The 20,285-nt window shown below is 35.9% G+C and overlaps 1 protein-coding gene and 1 long non-coding RNA gene across 26 annotated transcripts in view; one reads left to right on the forward strand and one right to left on the reverse strand.

The window, feature by feature from the left end:
• The window catches only part of Sorbs2 (sorbin and SH3 domain containing 2), a 173,439-nt gene that overhangs the window by 139,652 nt on the left and 13,502 nt on the right, over positions 1–20,285 (forward strand). For 11 of the 25 annotated variants that reach the window (XM_077792503.1, XM_026389434.2, XM_026389436.2 and 8 more), the window contains 6 exons: positions 1,456–3,039; positions 5,852–5,940; positions 7,329–7,375; positions 7,746–7,860; positions 7,947–8,075; positions 10,094–10,294. In XM_077792503.1, coding sequence (XP_077648629.1) covers positions 1,456–3,039; positions 5,852–5,940; positions 7,329–7,375; positions 7,746–7,860; positions 7,947–8,075; positions 10,094–10,294 — 2,165 coding nt within the window. Of the gene's footprint in view, positions 1–1,455; positions 3,040–5,851; positions 5,944–7,328; positions 7,376–7,745; positions 7,861–7,946; positions 8,076–10,093; positions 10,295–14,389; positions 15,170–16,685; positions 16,878–20,285 lie in introns of all 25 variants that reach the window. The other 14 variants (XM_077792510.1, XM_077792512.1, XM_026389446.2 and 11 more) reach the window with 3 other exon arrangements.
• Positions 12,141–19,861, reverse strand: LOC113183195 (uncharacterized). The gene is made up of 3 exons (XR_003300844.2): positions 19,776–19,861; positions 19,311–19,405; positions 12,141–13,887 (listed from the first exon to the last, which is right to left on the reverse strand). It is a non-coding gene; the product is annotated as an uncharacterized LOC113183195 (long non-coding RNA).

A 20,285-nucleotide genomic window follows, 5' to 3' on the forward strand; every position in this document is an offset into this window, starting at 1 on the left:
TGGACTCTCCTCCAATATCTTGGAGCTGACAAGAGAGAAGGACTTTAAGATGTGTGAAGAAAATGAGCTCTGACAGAAAGTTCTATAAAATAGATTCAGCCACGTCACCAATTGTAGGCACTACAGCCAGTGCCACATTTAGAGCTGATCAGTAGCTGTGGAGATGGCTGCCCTGTGCACAGCCGGGACCCAAGCCTTCCAAGGCCTAGTGAAGTTGTGAGTAGGACCCAGCTGTTTAGGGGAATGAGCCCCATTCCTTGTACCTTTACTCAGATAAGTAGATGTGCCTTTACCAGATTCTACTCATTTGTGCAAACAAATATCTTAAGGTAGCAAGTCGGTTATGAAATGCCACTGATTCATTATTCTTGGATACTACCCAGAATGTTAAAAGGTTTCTGATGAATTTAAATATTTGTTTAATAGTAGGGAGTGTTAAATTAACTTCCTTTCCCAAACACTACATATCTACTTAATGTGCTTATCTACTTTTAAAGAACTTGGGGAAGATCGTAAGTCATGATTTGTTAATATTTTCCTGTACTAGGTTTTATTTCTAAAAACAAAACATCCTTAGATGTAATTTTGCCTCTTGTTTATTAGCTAATTTGGCAAAGAAAAAGAAAAGAATATTTCTGTAGTTGTTCCAAACTGAGATCAGGTTTAGCTTTCTCTTATCAAATGTCAAACAATAAAAAAAAAAACCTCCCCCAGAAAAGAAGCATGATATAATTAATGAAAGTTTTACATTATATCCAGTTATCTTTATGAGAACAATGTGTCTAATAGGAGATTGAGGTTAGTAATTAAAGAGATAAATTACTTTATCTAAAGAGCCTCTCACTATTTTTTTTTCCTTGGGAAAAAAAATTGCTAACAATAGTTCACAGCATTTTTATTTATTTTTTTTTACTTTGGAAAATAATGTTTTCTATCCAAAATGCTCATGAAAAATTGTTTATCAGAGTTAAGAGAATATCAATATAAGTTATAAATCACTTCTTACCCTATTGTAAATTATGAACCTCAAATCCTATCCCTCTTAAATTGATTAAGTTCACAACAACTTGGCCATCAATTGTTAATCCTCGAAGTTACTACTACCAGGTCATGCTATTATCTTAAGAGATAGAATTGCATTTTTGGCACACCCTTTGGCAGAAAGATGTATTCATTAAGAAATAGAAATAGGTGTATTTACTACATCAGTTACTTGTTATACATGGTTTAAATGGCTCTAAAATTTGCAAAGCTGAATTCATTGAAAAGGTATTATTTTGCCTTAGGCTTTTTTTTCTCTAAAGTTGAAGCTACATGTGTTAACAATCACTGTCTAAGATAAACCACACTAACTGCTTTCTCTTTGCTGTGCTCTCTGATACTGACCTCCTCTCTTTGTGAACTTTTTAACTTCTCCAAATGTCTCTCTCCTGCCACGCTGCTCTGGATTAAAAGGTGGGGATGATAGCAAAATGTGTCCGTCCCTTTGCAGTTACTCAGGGATCAACGGCACCCCTTCCCCTGAGTTAGAGTACTGTAGCACTTATAGACAGCATTTGGACGTCCCACGGGACTCACAAAGGGCCATCACTTTCAAGAATGGCTGGCAGATGGCCCGGCAAAATGCAGAGATCTGGAGCAGCACTGAAGAAACAGTGTCCCCCAAAATCAAATCCCGTAGCTGTGACGATCTCCTCAATGATGACTGCGATAGCTTCCCAGACCCCCAAACCAAGTCGGAAAGTATGGGCTCCCTGTTATGTGAAGAGGACTCCAAAGAGAGCTGCCCCATGACCTGGGCTTCCCCTTACATCCAGGAGGTCCGAGGTAATGGCAGATCAAGAATCAGACACAGGGCAGCCCACAACGCCCCAGGGTTCCTAAAAATGTACAAGAAGATGCACCGCATTAACCGCAAGGATCTGATGAATTCAGAGGTCATCTGCTCTGTGAAGTCGAGAATAATGCAGTACGAAAAGGAACAGCAACACAAGGGCTTACTCCATGGATGGAGCCAGTCCTCCACCGAGGAGGTGCCCAGGGACATGGTACCCACCCGCATTTCGGAATTTGAAAAGTTGATTCAAAAATCAAAATCCATGCCCAATTTAGGAGATGAAATGCTATCTCCCGTCACCCTGGAACCACAGCAAAATGGTTTGTGTCCCAAGAGGCGATTTTCCATCGAGTCTTTGCTGGAGGAAGAAAATCAAAGCAGACACCCTTCTCAGGTGCAACGGAGCTACCAGTCTAAAACCCTGGTGCCAATCCACATCGAAGTCACCAGCGAGGAGCAACCGAGAGCTCACGTGGAATTTTCCGACAGTGACCAAGATGGCGTGGTGTCTGACCACAGTGACTATATTCATGTAGAAGGGTCATCCTTTTGCAGCGAAAGTGATTTTGATCACTTCTCGTTCACGTCCTCTGAAAGTTTCTACGGCTCCAGCCACCATCGCCACCACCATCACCACCACCACCATCACAGGCACCTCATCAGTTCCTGCAAAGGCCGATGCCCCGCGTCCTACACGCGATTTACCACAATGTTAAAACACGAAAGAGCCAAACAGGAAAACATCGAGCAGCCCAGGAGACAAGAAATGGACCCTGGCCTGTCTAAACTTGCATTTCTAGTCAGCCCTGTGCCTTTCCGGAGGAAAAAGAATGTGACTCCCAAAAAACAGACTGAAAAAACAAAATGTAAGGCTTCTGTGTTCGAGGCTCTGGACTCCGCCCTTCAAGACATCTGTGACCAAATCAAAGCTGAGAAGAGGAGAGGAAGTTTGCCAGACAACAGTATATTGCACCGTCTTATCAGTGAGCTGCTGCCAGATATTCCTGAAAGGAATTCATCCCTCCGAGCTCTGAAAAGGAGCCCCACGCACCAGCCTTTCCACCCACTGCCTCAAGATGGTGCTATTCATTGTCCCCTGTACCAGAACGATTGTAGGAGAATGCCTCACAGTGCCTCTTTCCCCGACGTGGACATCACCAACAGCTACCACCAGGACCCCGAGAGTGCACTGAGTCTCCAAGGTGGAGGAAATTTTCTTGGGTTTTCCCTGTGGTTCAGATACTCACCTCCAGCTCTTCCATCCATTCGTCCATCCCATCGTTCCTGAGCTGTGAGAGGGACTGCTTGCATCGTTGTGTGTTGTGAAGCAAATGTGTGTTGTGCAGACCTGTCTCACTGAATCTCTCTCATGTGCCCATAGTTACATTGAACTTCATGTGTGGCTTAAAGTGATCATCAGTTCACAAAAATTTGCTCAGGAGCCAAAGCAAATCCACGTTGTAGCTTAGCACCAGGCTTCCAACAACTGTTACATTGGGATGACAAATTAAGCGATTTACTTAATTAAAAGGAATACTTTAGGGCAGAAACTATCTTTGAATATCAGTATCCTTCAGAGATCTCTTTTCTCTGTAAAATGAATCAAAACCAATAGTTTAATAAATAGCCTTTTATCATTTTTTATATTATTTTTAAAATTTTTAGAGCATTCACTCAAATAATTTGCTCACTTTCTGTATGGAAGGTATTATGTGAAAGCATTCAGAAAGCAAAACTGAAGGTATGAATAGTAATTGGTAGACATCTGAAGAGATTAGGATTATTTAATAATTTTCTCCCTTGAAAGGGCACAATTAGGATGAAATTTTTGTGAATGTATCTTTAAGCTGTATATATAAATGTCCCATTTCCATCCATCAGTGTATTCATTTTCTTTTCCATTACTTTATTTATTTTCCATTAATTTATTTACTTTTGCTATAACAAAATTTGAATTAGACTAGGTTAAAAGTGACTCCAATTCCCTTTACATAGATAACTTTAAAGTGGCAACACAAGGACAAATAGCAATTCAAATGCAGACTTTTTGAAGTTTACATAACTTAAAAGCATAGGGTGTTTTTAATATTTGTATCAAATTCTTTTCTTTAATTTTAAAGTACATCTGCTTACTATGTAAATTTTAAGAGACTAGAGTGAACATTTCAGGCTGAAACTTTGGATGTCAATAGAGAACTTTGTATACACTAAGTACTACCAAGTGCTGCACATCCATAACCTAGTTAAAACTGGCACAAACCAATGGGATAGGTGTTGTCAAAACCATTATTTTACAGTTGAGGAAATTGAAGCCCAGAGAATGCAAGCAGCTTGCCCAAGGTTACATAGATGTGGACGTCTCCTAATATTTCATAGTTCATAATAGAAAATATAATTTCCATAGTCAAAAAGCACATAATTTAAGTTTCACATTGATGTAACTGATGTAGCTTGTTAGTTATTATACCACAAATTTATTTACTTTACTATTTATCTTTTTCTCATTCATATTATACAGCATGCTTCTAAAACAATAGATAAGAATTTTTAAAATCAGTTTCTACAATTTGAAATTTTCCCTGAGAATTGTTCTCATCTATTTTTTTATAAATTAGTTAATCTTTAGTTTTCTAATATTCTGATGTAATTATCTTTCAATATTTTTGTGCAGATACATTATTGAAACACAATTTGACAGAGCTTTGAGCTACATATTATTACTTATTTGTGCTTTAATGAAATAGTCACTTTACAATTACGTTTAGGCCAAGCAAGAAATAGTTTATATTCCATGGGGTGTAAAGTTAAATTTTGAATTTATAATCATGAAAGTGTCATGTTAATAAAAGTATGTTAGCTTACAATGTAAAATATACTCCACATGATCTTATAGTATAAATGAAAATAACTAGTTAAGTTATACCTGAAATATTTGTGGCCGCATCACCTTTCTAAACCTAAAAACTTTGAAACTTACAACTCAGAATTTATCCTCATCCATCATGCAACTGACACCATTTGTAGGAATTTAATTCTTCTTTCTATATTGTCTAAGTAGCTGAATCCTCCAAACAGTGTTTTCTTCTTATGGGTCTGCATTTTAAATTATTTCACAAAAGGATAAAATAAATTTTATTTTTAATGCTTCTTGTGAATTAATATAACTAAATTTAGTAAAGGAACAAGAAAAAGAATTGACAACTTTTGACCCAGTTAACACTGGTAAAATTCTATGAACAGACTACTGGAACACTTTCAACCTTTAGTTAACATTTCCATATGTAAGTCACATAAATGTGTAAGGAATAAGAAAATATTAAGGAACATTTGCAGTCATAATTTTGTAATGCAATTATTTATACTTTGCTAAGGTGAACAAAAACCCTCAATATTTCATAAGCAATTTGACAACTAATATGAGTTCACTTATCCCTTTTGTAATTTATCAGCTGAGCCCAAAGAAAGGTGTAAATAAAGAAAATGACTTAAGACTCAAGTATTTAAAAACAGAGGAAGAGAGAAGAGAAGGGATATTACTTTATCTTGTCATCAACATACTTTCTTTGATTTTATCTCTTTTTCATTTCTGCCTTCTTAAAATGTTGTTCCCCAAAATGTTTCTGTTTCCACAAATTGTTGTTACTTTCAAATACTCCAGCCACTGTAGACCTTATGATGTTAATTATAGATCGGCAGCAAAGAGAATAGAAATAGTAAGTATTAAAAATTTTTTGATACGGAAAATTTCTATAATTATGAATCACCTACACCAGGTGCTACAGTATAATTAATCAGCAATGTCACGATTTTGTTTACATACGTATGATTATAATAACCCTGCTACCTCAAATATTATTCCTTTTGAAACGTTCTTGTTTTGGGGTGTCTTACATTACAACTTTCTATTTACAAAATTTGGGGGCAATTATAGTTGGCATGTGGGAAAATGGGTGAAAAGTCAACTTTTAATGAAGTGGATACTCACTCTGACGGGTCACCTGTCCTTTCCAATAGACCGTGAGTCTCCCAGAAGTTACTCATCCACTTTGACTGACTTGGGAAGAAGTACGCCAAGAGAAAGAAGAGCAACTCCAGAAAAAGAGGTAGTTGGTGGATTCGTGCTGTAGTCTTTTCCCCCATGACCTACTTGATAAAGCACTTGCCAGCCACACTTACATCCAAAACCAATAAAGAACTCAGACTGAATCATGAAAATAACAAACTAGAATGTTTTCCTGGGAGCCTGAAATAAGACTACGAGCAGTTTGCACTCTGACCCTAGCTGCAGTTCTTCCCTGGTTGTGACCAGCTTTGGCAGTGAGGCCTCCCTGGGTCTTGACCTGACACTCAGGAAGTAACAGTTGATGTCTGAAAGAGCCCTGAACTGAGCTGCCTTGTGGAATGAGGGGGTTTCCTATGCACCACTAGATCTAGGAGGCAACCCTAGGTCAGCTGTGTTGCAAATCAATACTGACCATATAAATCATTTTTTGCTGGCTTACTTTGTTAGAGAGGATCCCTGTTGGGGATGGGGGGGACAAATGAAAAAAAAAAAAACTTAACCAACTAGTTCTAATGACACTGCTCTTGGGAACAATGTACCAACTGATTCTTTGTCCATGGCTCAGCCAGGGCTAGAGCTCTTGCTCCTAAACTGCCCTGGAGACAGGTGGACTTGATGGAAACTGAAAGCTAGACTTGGTCTGGCAGCCACTGCAGATGTTACAAGTATCTGATATAGTCCAGCACCTGTGAACCCTGTGAAGTCAGGAATTGTCCAAGTTTCCTGAAGTTTGTTAGAATCACAGGGAAAGAGAATAGAAGGAAAGGATTATTGGTTCCTGGGGAAGAAGCCAGTGTTGCTAACTATATGGTACAGGGTGACTCAGGTAGATTCCAGGGGCCCAAAGTTTCAGGCTGGGCACAGGTCAGAGCACATCATGACTAAAAGATGAACAGCTGGCTGAGTGTGCTGAAGGATTCCTGAACCCTTCTGGAGACACAGGATGATTGTGACTCTACTTTCAACCATTAACTAACCTTTCCATGATAATTGGGCTAATATTTCTTGGCTAACATGATAATTAGCAGTAAAAGGGGTGATGATTTCCTTCATGTCTTTTGGTCCTTTTATTATGATTCAGAGTTTCTTCAGTCCATAGTGACCTGCCACAGTGATCCCTGGAAAAACCTTTGCAATAGCTAAAGTTACATCTAGGTCAGGATCTTCTGTGGGCATTTTATTATCCAATTATGACATTAATTTACCATGGTACCTAATTTGAAATATGACAGTGAAGAGGCCAGCTATTATATTGCTCTTATAACTTAAATCTAAATGCAGAACTAATGGATTTATTTGTAAATTGCATATAGGATGTACATCATATATGTTTAATCATTCCTTGAGGCTTTATATTGCATGTAAAACTATTCTCTTACAGGAAATCCGAATTTTAAGTTGGTGCTAACTGTTTACCATTCTTTTCAGAAATTGCCTGCTAAAGCTGTTTATGATTTTAAGGCTCAGACATCTAAGTAAGTCAGATAAGTGTTCTTCATATGATTCAAGTTGTCTTTAATTATGCTAGTGAGAGATAAATGTTGAAATGGGATGTGAAACAAGCAAGACCTGATTCCCAATTCCAAAATCCACGAATTAACTGGTTCCTTCAGAATTATTAATTGCATTGTAATTTTCCTATGATTTATATCATTTCAAAAGCATTTCTTAAGTTATAAGTGAAGTCCATGAATTTGCAAAGAAAATCCTCACCTAACAGAGCTTGACAGATTTTTTTACACATGGGAATTTTATTTACAAAATACAGATCTAATGAGGGTATGGGTCTTAAAAATAATTGCTGTGCATCCCAAGAAAAAGACCATTTAAACATCTCTCTTCCAGGGAGTTGTCATTTAAGAAAGGAGATACTGTCTACATCCTCAGGAAAATTGATCAAAATTGGTATGAGGGAGAGCACCATGGAAGAGTGGGCATTTTTCCAATCTCATATGTGGAGGTGGGTCCTTCTCCCTTCCCTCCTTGAGGCTAGAGGTTTCACCGGTCACCATAAATTCAGGAATAAATTACTCTTTTTCTTTATAGAAACTCATACCTCCTGAAAAAGCACAGCCTGCAAGACCACCACCCCCAGCCCAGCCAGGAGAGATTGGAGAAGCTATAGCCAAATACAATTTCAATGCAGACACCAACGTGGAGCTCTCGCTGAGAAAGGTAACCCAGATATTTTCTTTATAGGAGCCTTGGAAAAGATTGTATATTCTTAAAACTAAAATAGGTTATTTTCTTCCTTCGATATTTTTGTGTTGTCTCCGTTTTCTGTGAAGAAAATTCTTGAGGCTGCCTAGAGTTAGTGTCCTTCCAGAGGCACCACCCTGTAGGATACAGAACCCTCAGATTCCCTTTGTGACTTAGTCTGGGAAGCAGGAACCCAAATCTTCTTCAAGGGGTGCATCTCTGAATATCAAGAAGTTATACATGCAGGACTTCAAAAGGAGAAAGCACTCTAATACACTTCAAAATATTCTGTTACCTTATTATTCAATTTTTTTTAAATGTGTCCAATACTTATTTTTCTCTGTCTTCGAATCAAGGATGTCCCTCAAGATCCTTCCTTTCTGGGAGAAACTCTTTTTCAAGAGTCATCTCTGGGGTTGGGGTTGTGGCTCAGGGGTAGAATGCTTGCCTAGCACACGTGAGGCACTGGTTCAGTCCTCAGCACCACATTAAAAAAAATGAAGAGCCATCTATGCTTCTTTGACATGCTTCCTTGACATCTTCTCTGGGCCTGATCCAAATTTCTCTAGCAACCTACCAATACTGAAGTCTCTTCTTAACATTATCTCTTTTCACTTGCCACTCCACATAGTTGAGAATGTTAAATGAACTATTTTTATTGTTTGCTGGACAATGACATACATGTGTTTGAGGTGACCACTTCTGTATACAATACAGAGAAGTAGTAATATTAATTAGAATGGTCTGGAACCTCCCAGGCCTGCTGGGTGGAATCTTGCTCCATATGCAATAAAGTTCTGGACCTGGCAGAACCTCATTTCATTCTCTCATTTCAGTCCTAATTCTGCATCATCAGCTGATTCTCTGCTAGCCTCCCAGCATTACATGTACTGTATTATCTTCAGTTTCTTATTTTAGAGAAAGGCTTTCTAAGTACATCTCATAGCTCACACAATAGCCTGGTGACTGCGTGTTCTTGGTGTGTTAGAAAATCAGGGCAATATTAAGACTCGGGGAGATTCATTTTTCATCATTAAGTTCTACTCAGTGATGGTAGGACATGTTAAATAAACCATCCAGCACTTTGACAAAAAAGAGAAACTTCAATTGCGTAGCACTTGAAGTATGGCTTCCTACTGTCCTGAAGCTATTTAACCAATATCACTTCCACCACTCTTTCAGATGCAGTTGTCTAAACTTCTGTATGTGCAGTTGCAGGTTTGTGGCTTAACAGTAGCCTGCCTACTTAGTTCTGGGCCATGTGTGGTTTTGAGACAAAATTTAAATTAGGATCTATGGCATTGGCTTGGTCACTTCAGGAAGAGCAATCATGAATGTAGACAGTAGCCAAAGACTCTATTCAAATATTTAATGCCCAGTATGGCATGGCCACCAGTCAGAACGGATGCTGGCATGACGCAGTCCTGACACAGCCGGGCGATTTCAGTCCTGGCCACCGCTGTGGATATTCTAGGGTTCTCTCTTTGCCCCTCTCTTTGTCCCTACTTAGTTCACATAGATTAAAGAAGAAAAATGGTGTGCTATTCTACTTTATCCCTTCCTGAGGACAATTTCTGCAACCATTTTAGACATACTTTCTGAAACTTTTCCCGAAAAAGCTCATTCCTTTGAATTTGACAAAGATAGCATGCTGCTACTGTCATTAAAACATTACCTTTAAATCAGTCTGCTTTTTGAAATAACTCATTGCACACAGTACCAGTATGAAACGTATATAAGCGTATCCACAACCACCAAGCATCCTTAGGGAAGATTCTAATGTTATAAATGGATGGTTTAGTTGCATGAATGTCAATAATCTGTTTTTTTTTTTTTTCCTAGTAAGACCTTTCTTGCATTCCCCTAATTAAGCAAAACCTAGAAGTGTCAAACTTTCCCAAGTGTAAAACTTGTTAATTAAGAAACAATAGCAGTTATGCATTTAATATTTTTGCATGCCTATTTATAATGTATTTTCTTAATGTTCATTACAGGGAGATAGAATTATTCTTCTTAAAAGAGTTGATCAAAACTGGTATGAAGGTAAAATTCCAGGAACCAACAGACAAGGCATCTTCCCTGTTTCCTATGTAGAAGTCATCAAGAAGAATACAAAAGGTGCTGAGGAATACCCTGACCCTCCAATACCCCACAGCTATTCTAGTGATAGAATCCACAGCTTAAGTTCCAATAAGGTAAGAAAATATTCTGTCATATGAATATTCTGTCATTTTAAATTTGGGAGCTGGTAGTAAGATAACTAGTATGTGATTTTAGACATTAGATCAGACTATCACATGCATTGCAAAGATGGGATTTACATACTCTGGTTCCACCCATGTGAATGCCATTTAATCTTTCTCAAATAGGTGCTGGCATAAAGGGTTAATGCTTGCTTTTGCTAATTTTGTTTTCAAGTTAAAATGTTGGAAGAGAAAACATTAGTATCATAAAACTTTATATGGTATTTATCTATATTTCTTATATATATTCTTAAACTTTATTTTTTCCAAAGTTTGATTTTATATAAATATAAATTTTGTATCATGAGACATTATTTTATATGCAGATACAATTACAATTTATATATATAAATATCTATATATATAAAATTCATAAAATTCCATGTATATCCCAAGATGGTGTATCTCAAGAACATATGGTTATTAGATTGACAAAAATCTCATTCAAATCTTTATAGAAAAAGAAGGAAGTAATTCTTTTAAAAATTAGAGACTAATTTGGCTTATTAGTTTGAATAAAAATGTTGTAGATTGTTAGAAGTCTTCAAATTTATTCATTAGTTTGGGGGCAAGTATATGCCAATTCTACTATTACCTTTGAGCTGGTAGCTGAAGATTATTATCTATCTACATATGCAATTTATTTTTTATTAGTTTATCTTTTAGTTGTACATACTTTTAGGGTTCATTTTGAAACAATTATATGAGTGTGGAATATCAATATGCAATTTAAAAGAGACTCTACTTCCTGAATTTGTTAACAAGTAAAAGCTGTCCTCCTACTGTCTTTACTCACAATGTGAATTTTTTTCTTATTTTTCTGTTGAATTACAATGTATTCTTCTTTATGGATGGTAATTTGGGGTTTCTTTCTCCTTTTAATTGACTTCAAAGTGTAAACTTTTCAATTGCCAAAGAATTGTTTCCAAAATACTGTTAAATACTTGCCAACATTTTCAAAAATTATTGTTACATAATTTATTGTTTTGCTTGAGATCAAGGCTAGGATGTAGAAAAGTAAACCATCTAGAGTTACCAAAATAAAACAGCATATCAGCCATTATGAAATCGTGAAGTATATGCAATGCAAGATCATTTCAAAGTCATGTTCCCAGAAACTTAAACTACTCCTGAAAAAAGATACTTAGGAGAATTTTAAATAAGTAAGTGATAAAATGTGTTCTTAAGAAACACCTTCTTTTAAAGGTCTAAAGGTAGGCATTTTACTCATCGTAATCCCCTTTAAAGATTGGGTTTCAGTTGTGGGAAATTACTCTCAATTCTATGTTCTTGGACAATGGTATAGCTTGGTACTATCCAGTTTTGTTTGATTGTGAGGTTTTCCAGAATCTTCCTGAGTATATTTATTTTACCACTTAGGACTTAGCATTTAAAGATCAACATTCTTTCTTCAGTAGTTCTTACTGATAAAGAGAAAAGATAAGAATCTCTATTCAAATATTTGCCTTATCCACCATCAGTGAATTTAACAAAACTGCCAGATAAATCTCAAGCAATTGTACTTTTAAATAAAATTGTATAAGGAAGAAAATCATGTCCCTATACAGGTCTATTTAAAATTAAAGAACTTCCATGTCCCCTAATTAGTGATAACAATATAATATTTTAGATTATAATGTTTTAATCTTTGTGAATATAATTTAAATTGGTATTTTCCATTTTCTATAATACCAGGTTTTAAATAGAGGAGTACACAAATTTCATTAATAACTAATTAGTTTATTCTCATTGCTGGGAACAAATACATTGAAAGTTTATGTCCATAATTTAAAAGAAATACTTACTGGTTTCATTTCAACTGAGGATCCATGCTATGATATTACTGGCTTAATGGAGGGAAATTCCCAATAGTGTTGCACTGAGTTATTTTCAGGAAGAGAAATGTTAGATATTTTCAAATGATGAGACTCAAAGTAATGTCACATCTTTTATTTTCTAACTGATATTTGCAAAAAGGAGCTCATTAATGATTTTCAAATCACCCTTTGACAATTTTAAATGATGTTTCTTGACATAGTATTTCCATCTTAGGGGAGACTCAAATGTAAGTTGATATTATTTCTGATATTTTTGCTTTTAGTACAATAGAATCCCATTAGAAAGAAAGCAGAATACTTGTATGACTTTTGTATTATGGGTACATTTTTGTGATATAGGTATTCTGAAATACCTAACAACTTTTGATATAACCAAGTCCATGGTACAAATAAGCACTTTTAACTATTAACTTATATATAGATGACTATGGTCATAATGGTACTTATAATAGTAGTAGCAGATAGCAATAGTAATAGTGGTGTAATGTAGTATAATGATAATAATGATGATAAGGAATTTAAAGATCCTTCTTTCTCACCCAAATAATAATCCTATCCATAAAAGAGAGTCAGAAGTAGTTATCTTGAATTATTGTGAGTTTCAAAGACTTTCAAAATCTAATTATTAAAAACTTTTGTTATGTATACTAAAGACCATAAAATAGAACTCTAAACAATAAATGAACTTCTATAGACTCTCAAATAAGACTTAGGTAATTTATATGTTGTTGAAAATTCAGCATCTGTGGGTTGGGGGTATAGCTCAGTAGTAGAGCACTTAAAATTCAACACCTACAGGACTTAACAGGAATGGGTTTCCACACAGTTCACATGTACAGGCTCATTTTGTATCAAGTGCTAAGCAGCTTAGAGTACCCTGTAGTAACATGCTCAGATGAGTTTTATGAGACTTTGTGCCATTTTTGGTACTCCTTGCTGAAACAACATCATATTTCTTTTTTTTTAAAGAAAAACTAAATAAATTCATCTAATGTCCCATTCCTATTATAAGCCACAGAAATCAAAAGTTAGGTGGGAATTTGATGTGTACTTACACATACTAAGGCCTAAGGTCCTAGAGTCCTTGCTGCATGTGTGAAGTATTGTCCTAAACAATCGACTAGAAAGTGCATCTCCAGAATCTTGAAAATTTTTTGCTTCCAAACAAGTCATCTACTTGGAAAGCACTAAAGCATCAGAATATATGTATAGCATATAGCACGTTTTCTAGTCCATCACAGATAGATCAATGTATGAGACATTGCTAAGCAAGAACTTCTAGAACTACTTTTCATGAACTTGCACAAAAATTCAAATTTACCATTTTGTTTAAATATCCAAAATATATCAGTAATATTAAGATATATATACATTAAGATTAAGCTTCATAAATTATACTCCCTTGGGCTTATATAAAATGTCAAGCCTCGGAGGCAGAATAGGAGACAAGCAGAAGTTTATTCCATTAGCATCTTCTTCTTTTCTGTGTAAACAGTTACTTTGGATATTTTTTTAAATTTGAAGCAGTAGTTATATGAATTCAATTTACTCTGGTTATGGGTTTCTGTTTTTGAAACATATTTTTGGAACTTATTCATTTAGAAATGTGTTCATGTATAATGGTCCATAATACTTCATGTGATGTATCATAATGACCTTGAAAACATGAGTAAGGAAGTCTTGAGAGTTCAAAAGATTGGGCAATGCCTAAGGAAGCAAGAACAGTATATAAACTTAAGGAATAAAACACACACACAAAAAAAACCCTTAGCTGTTGGTTCTCATTTTACATTAACATTTTCCACAATAACTTTGAATCACAGTTTAAAAGACTGAATATCATCTAAATGAAGTACACTATTAAATTAAATCTCTTAAAGGTTTTGATGTCTGTCCTCATACTCTCTATGACCACTTTATCTTCTCATGTAACACAATCTTTTCCAAAACTAGTAGTGTTTTATTGTTCAAGTTGCTTTCTTAAATTAGCATAAATGGATTGTATGTATTTAAATTTCAACACAATTTCTTCCAATCTAGGTATATTCCAAATATCTTAAAATCCATGTCCATGTTAAACATAGACTAATTTTTATATTCATTACCATACCTTTCCTGCATTTCTCTGTCTCTATGTTCTTACTCATTATTATTATTATTATTTTATTTGCCTATTTTTTTAACTTCATAATCCCTGCTCATTTCTAAGTTGGCTTCCAGTGAACCAGCCCTTCCTCCCATGCACAAAGCTTCACCTGGCTCAGACAAAGGAGCCTTCCAGAGAAATGGCCAGAAGTGGTTGTCCCCGACAGAGGGGTATCCACCAGCAAACTCTTTGTCCCCAACAACATCTTCTTTTCTGGACAACTTCTTGGATGAATTAGAAAAGTTTAGTGCTCTAACCTTACCAGGTGACCAAGCCAAACCAAATGGCCTGGAGGAGATCATCCTTGAAATTAAGGAGGAGCCTCCTGTTCTCCTTCCATTGCCTTCAGCATCCCTAGCTGCTGATTCATGTCACTCTCTATCACCTTCCCCCCACTTGAGCGTGACTCCAGTTGCAGCCCAGCCTTACAATACAAAGCCACTTCAGGATCCCATAAAGACCACTCGAGACAAGTTTGCAGATGGGAAGAAAATGAAGAGAGGCTTTTCAGACCCTGAAAGGGTACTTGAAGTACTGGGTGATAAATTTGTGTCCTCTGCATGTACCAATGTGGGTTCCTTGCCTGAAACCCTCCCTGTCATTGGAGAGGAAGATGAGGAAATCTGTGAGGGGGTTGTGTCAGGCATCCAGAGGTGGCCAGCAGAATCTCAAGAACAAGGTGTCTTGTGGTGTGACCATGATGGCACAGAGGTGACACCAGAGCTGCACATTGAAGAGGAGGAAGAAAAGGAGAAACATGGCTGCCTAAAATATCCAGTAGGCATCCCCACAGATCCTAGGATCTATAAGGAAGACAGCAAAGCAGCAAAATCCAGTCATGAGGTATTTAACTTTGCCTAACAACCCAACAACTAACCAGGCTTACTGTACTAAGCTAGGATAGTTAATCACATTAGTAAATATCTACTGATACTGCCTTAACAGGTTTCATTACAAAAAGAACAAGCACTGTGTGAGTCAGGGTGGAAGAATGAATGAAAACACTCCATATTTTAATAAAATGGTGCAAATATATAATTCCAGCACCAGATTATTTCTTTATGAGTATAAATTCACATTTTAAAAGTCTTTGTAATATGTAGCCTTTTATAATTTTCCAGTTTTAATAACAATAGCTAAAGTTGAAGCTCTTACTGTCGGGCAGTTTTCTAAACACTCTACATCTTTAATTTTTGAAACCCAATGAGATGGGAAATATTATTATCTGCACTATATAGATGAGGAAGCTGATGCAAAGACAGATCAGTCCAATTCCAAGACAAAAGAACAGTAGACCACACCTCTCATGTGATGGCACTTTGCAAAAAAGTAAAATAACATAAAATATAACTTTATATTTTATAGTAATATAAAATAAATAAAAAGACAATTAGTCCTTCCACCATTTTTTGATTTTTCTGGAGAGGTCATTGTCTTCAAGTTTGTAACTACTTAAGAATTATGTTCCACAACTTCTTCATACAAACAAAGGACATCAAACAACAGCGTTAATCACAAAGAGAGAAAATTCCCTAAAACGTTCATGCGTACACTTTTCTCTCTTTTTTTAAAAAAATAAATTGATTTCTCAAATGTGTATTCTGCAAGTAAAAAAAAATAAAATATAATTACTTGCAAGTACTGAAACTATAAAATAAAAAGAAAGGTTCATAATATGCTTCTATGCCAGTCATTTTTTTCCATGATTCCTCTATTTCCAAAATAAAAACCCTGCCATGCTTCCTTTGCATAAAACAGACACACTACTTCATCAATCACAGAGAGAATTCACTAAGTTAAACATGTTTCTAAAGGAGTTACTTAATAACTAATTTTCCCTTCAATATAATCAGTATTAAGATGTTTTTAGGTAAGTGGCTCAATTCACAGGAAGTGGCTCAATTCACAGGCTATCTGCCTGCTGCAAACAGTACACCAGGCTTGGCATATGCCTTATGGGGGGAGCCCAGTAGCCAGTTCACATCACACAGAGAGATCATCACTTCTCTTGTTTCTAAAGTGATACTTAGAGTTTGTGACCTACTCTCCAAGCAAGTTACAAAGGGTCATTACAGGGTCGTAGATAGTTTTTGTCTTCACATGTAGTAGAAGCTTTCAAATAAACATGAAATGGTAGAATACATACATTATCTCCTCGCCCCCAATTTAAACCAATTATACCCATTGGGACTTTTGAATCCAATTCAAAAGAAAAAGCACCAAGCAAGAATTTATCATAAATATCACTTCCCAGGATAACTTCAAAATTAATTTCAGTTTGGAGAATATTCTCTAAAGACTTTGCAGCCTCATTCTGGATATGTGAATAATCACGTCTTGTTTTTCCTCAATCTTTAAGCCACCTTCATTTTCTTCGGGAGATGGAGCGTCTACACCTTTTCCCAGCCATCTGCCTTCCTCCCCTTCATTCCATTCTCCCTTGGCCTCTGTTTCTGACCTGGTCTCTACACTTTCTCAGCCTACCCAGCCCTACTCTCCTCTCCTCCCTAAATATTCTTATCAACAGGAAATAAGTTCACCAAAATTAAAGGTAACTGCATCTTGAGTCTTGAGTGTGGCTTACTGCATGTTTTTAAATGAACTCAAGTAGATGTATGCATTTAGAATCTGTGGCATCTTACAAGCTCTAAAAAGTTATATAAGTACTGATTGCTAACTTTTAACATGATAGCATGGCCTCTGTTCAAAAATTTAAAAGTTATATCTTCATAGTAACTAGACCCAGATTGAAGAGAAGAACAAACTAAAATTTATATTATCATAAAAAACAATCATTAGATTTTTTTTATTGGGAGTCAGCTTGAGAACCATCCCATTCAAAGGTGTAAGCTTTGTGCCTGTTATTCTCTCCCACTTCCTAGTAAATTCATTACCTCCCATCATTTCCCTCCCACCCATCAGCAGGAACAGCAGAGCCTAAGAGCAGAATGGTCTTTATCATCGACTGTCTTGAGCCGAGACCTTTCACAAAGGTGGAGTAAATGGGGATGTAGGTAGGATGTTTCTACTGTTGCAGTTGACAAAGCATCCATCTCTGACACTTGCAGGCTGACAACTCTGTTGGTATTGAACTCTTCCTTAAGATCATATTTTTAAAATTTTTTAACAAAATTAATGACTGGCCTTGGAATGAGATAATGATCATCACAACACGAAATCAGTCCATCACAGAAAAGATTTGCTTCTAGGCTCAGAAAGATCCTGAAATATTTCCCTTTTGGCAAAGGTGACAAATTTCAAATGAGAACTCATCCTCATATTTATCTTTTGAACATGAAATGGGGGTCTCTGCAGATGAAAGTTAAAACTTTGGTAGAGCCAAGTTTTTATGTTAGGGAACTCCAACACCTGAACAGTGCCATTTATACAATCTTCAACATCTGTGTTATCACATCCCTCCACCAGAACAGTCCATCTATGTGAATTCACTTAGGTGTGGAAGGAACTTTTGAAAACTGACATACTTAAAAGACTATTTGCTCTTTGTTCTTAGAGATTTTACCGTTACTGGCAGAAAATAATTAGAAAAAAATTTAAGCACTATAATGCCACTTTATATAATGTCTAAGGCTAAGAATTGTCTCCCTTGCTTTCTGTGGTTTTATTTTTAAAGCTAGTGTATTTATTACTTTGCCTTTTAGTACTAATTCATCAGGCCTTTAAGCTTTATCAGTGAGGGAAAAAGGAACCTTAGAATCTGAGTTCTCCAACTTAGAGACCAGACAGAGGACTCGACCTTGTAGCATCAAGGACAAAACTAAAATTTAGAAAGTTTTATTCTCCTGCAAGAACCTAGTTCATCTCATAAATTCTTCAGGTCCCAGATGCTTATAGAATGATATGAGAGAACAGAGATATCAAAAGGATACTTTAATAACTACATAAAATAACTAACTCCAGAGAAAATGTAAATGTTTTTTCTATAAGATTTTATCTTACATTGCGGAGCAAATCTTGATATTTAATCTCCCATTGAGTTTTTTTAAAAACCTTATAAATCTATTTTCCTACTCATAGAAAGAATATAAGTTGGCTGGAGTTATTCATGCTGAGTAAATATAAATACAAATTGAATCAACTCTGAATTTTTACACTTATTGCAAAGAAAGAAACCTAGCACTGAAATCAAAGAGAAAATACCATTTTAATAATCTTAATAAGTACAGCAGAGAATGCATGAAATAATTGCAATAACAATTTTATCAACCCTTATCAGCCATTATTCAGCCTAGGTTAATTCAATGTCATTTTATTCTTTAAAATTATATTCTCAGACCATGAAAAATCTGTCATGTGCAATCCATAAAAGTAAAATTGACTACCACTTTATGGATTATAGAATGTTGAAAGATAAACAAATTGTAAATTTGATGTATAAATAATCCAAATCCAAGATTTTTTCCCTAGTTTTTTCAGTATGTTTTCAAATTAATTAGTTTTTATAATAAAAATTACTGTAAAATCAATCCTCTCTGAGATGTACTTTTCATTACATCCTAGAGAATATTTTGTAGAAGAGACTTATAGAATGTGGATTCAAATTGCAATGAAAGCACTTAATGAAGATAGAGAACCGTTTTTTCTTGGATTTCTTCCAATAAACTCATTTCTTATGGTCCCACAGGGACGTCATCATCCTAAAGCAACCCCATCCAATCTGAGCCCCTTGAGCAGTTTCCAACACAAAATTTGGCTCCAATTCTGTTCAACTGATCTTTTTAGCAGTTACTGTCCACATCGTTTTTTCCCCCTCTGCCAGCATTGATATTATAGAACCACTGTATTCATCAAAATCAAAATTCCTGCAGTCCCAGAAAACTCAAAATAGTTTTAGCTTAAACCTGGCAAAAATACATTTCTGACATAAACGTAGAATGTTCCAGATTGGATTGGTGGCTTCATAGTCACCAGTAAATCCAGGAAATACCCAGAAATTACCTGTATTGCATCGTTCAGAACTTACCATACAAATACATCTGAGTACAAAGAAGGTTAGGAAATGTAATCTTTACTCAGAATGGCCATGAACTTGTCCTACATCCATCCTGGGTCCCACTACTGAAGGAGAAGAAGAAAACGGATATCAGAGAACATCAGACACTCCCGCTGCCACCCTTAAGCAAACCTGCCAAGCTTATTTCATCCCAAGAAACTATTGATTTGAGGACAATTATAAATAGTTATTGTTAAATTTCCCCTAAATGAGAAAACCACATGTTTTATTTAAAAGTCTTTCAGTTCTACTAAAGGTCTTTTAAGCTAAATCAAATGCCAGACCCTATATTACTAGATCCTGCCCCCTCGTAAAATCTACTCCCACACATGGTTGGCTTATTTACTGTCTCAGTGAAGATCTTACTTTGAAAAAAAAATGCTAAAACAATCAAGCTTTAGTTAGGGCAATATTTAGTATTTAATTATATTTCACCATTAAAAAACATCTCTTCTTATACATGCTATTAGAAAATTTTTCCTCTTGACAGTTTCCAAGAAATTTGATGAGTTTCCGTCTCATTTTGTATCTGTTCAATAAGCACAAAGAAAACAGGTCAGATTTGAGAGTATTTTTAACCCAGTAGTTAAGTACTCTGTTAAAAAGTTAGGCCAAGGCAGGAAGCTCATGGGTTCAAAGTCATGCTCAGCAATAGTGAGGCTCTGAGCAACTCAGTGAGACCCCTGCTCTAAATAAAATACAAAAAGGGCGGGGATGTGCCTCAGTGGTTGAGTGCCCCTGAGTTCAATCCCCAGGACAAAAAAAAAAAAAAAGATAATTTTTACTTTGCATTCATAGCCATGTACTTTGCTTTCAAATTCCTTCCCCATGCCAGCTTCTCTCTCTAATTCTTTTTCTGCTGTGCCTATGAGCCCCATATCAATGCAGCATCTGATCCTGAGTGTAGACACTGTGTGGAGCCCTCAGAACAGCTGTCTGCAGACT

The sequence above is a fragment of the Urocitellus parryii genome, chromosome 14 (assembly GCF_045843805.1).
Source record: "Urocitellus parryii isolate mUroPar1 chromosome 14, mUroPar1.hap1, whole genome shotgun sequence".
NCBI lineage: Eukaryota > Metazoa > Chordata > Mammalia > Rodentia > Sciuridae > Urocitellus > Urocitellus parryii.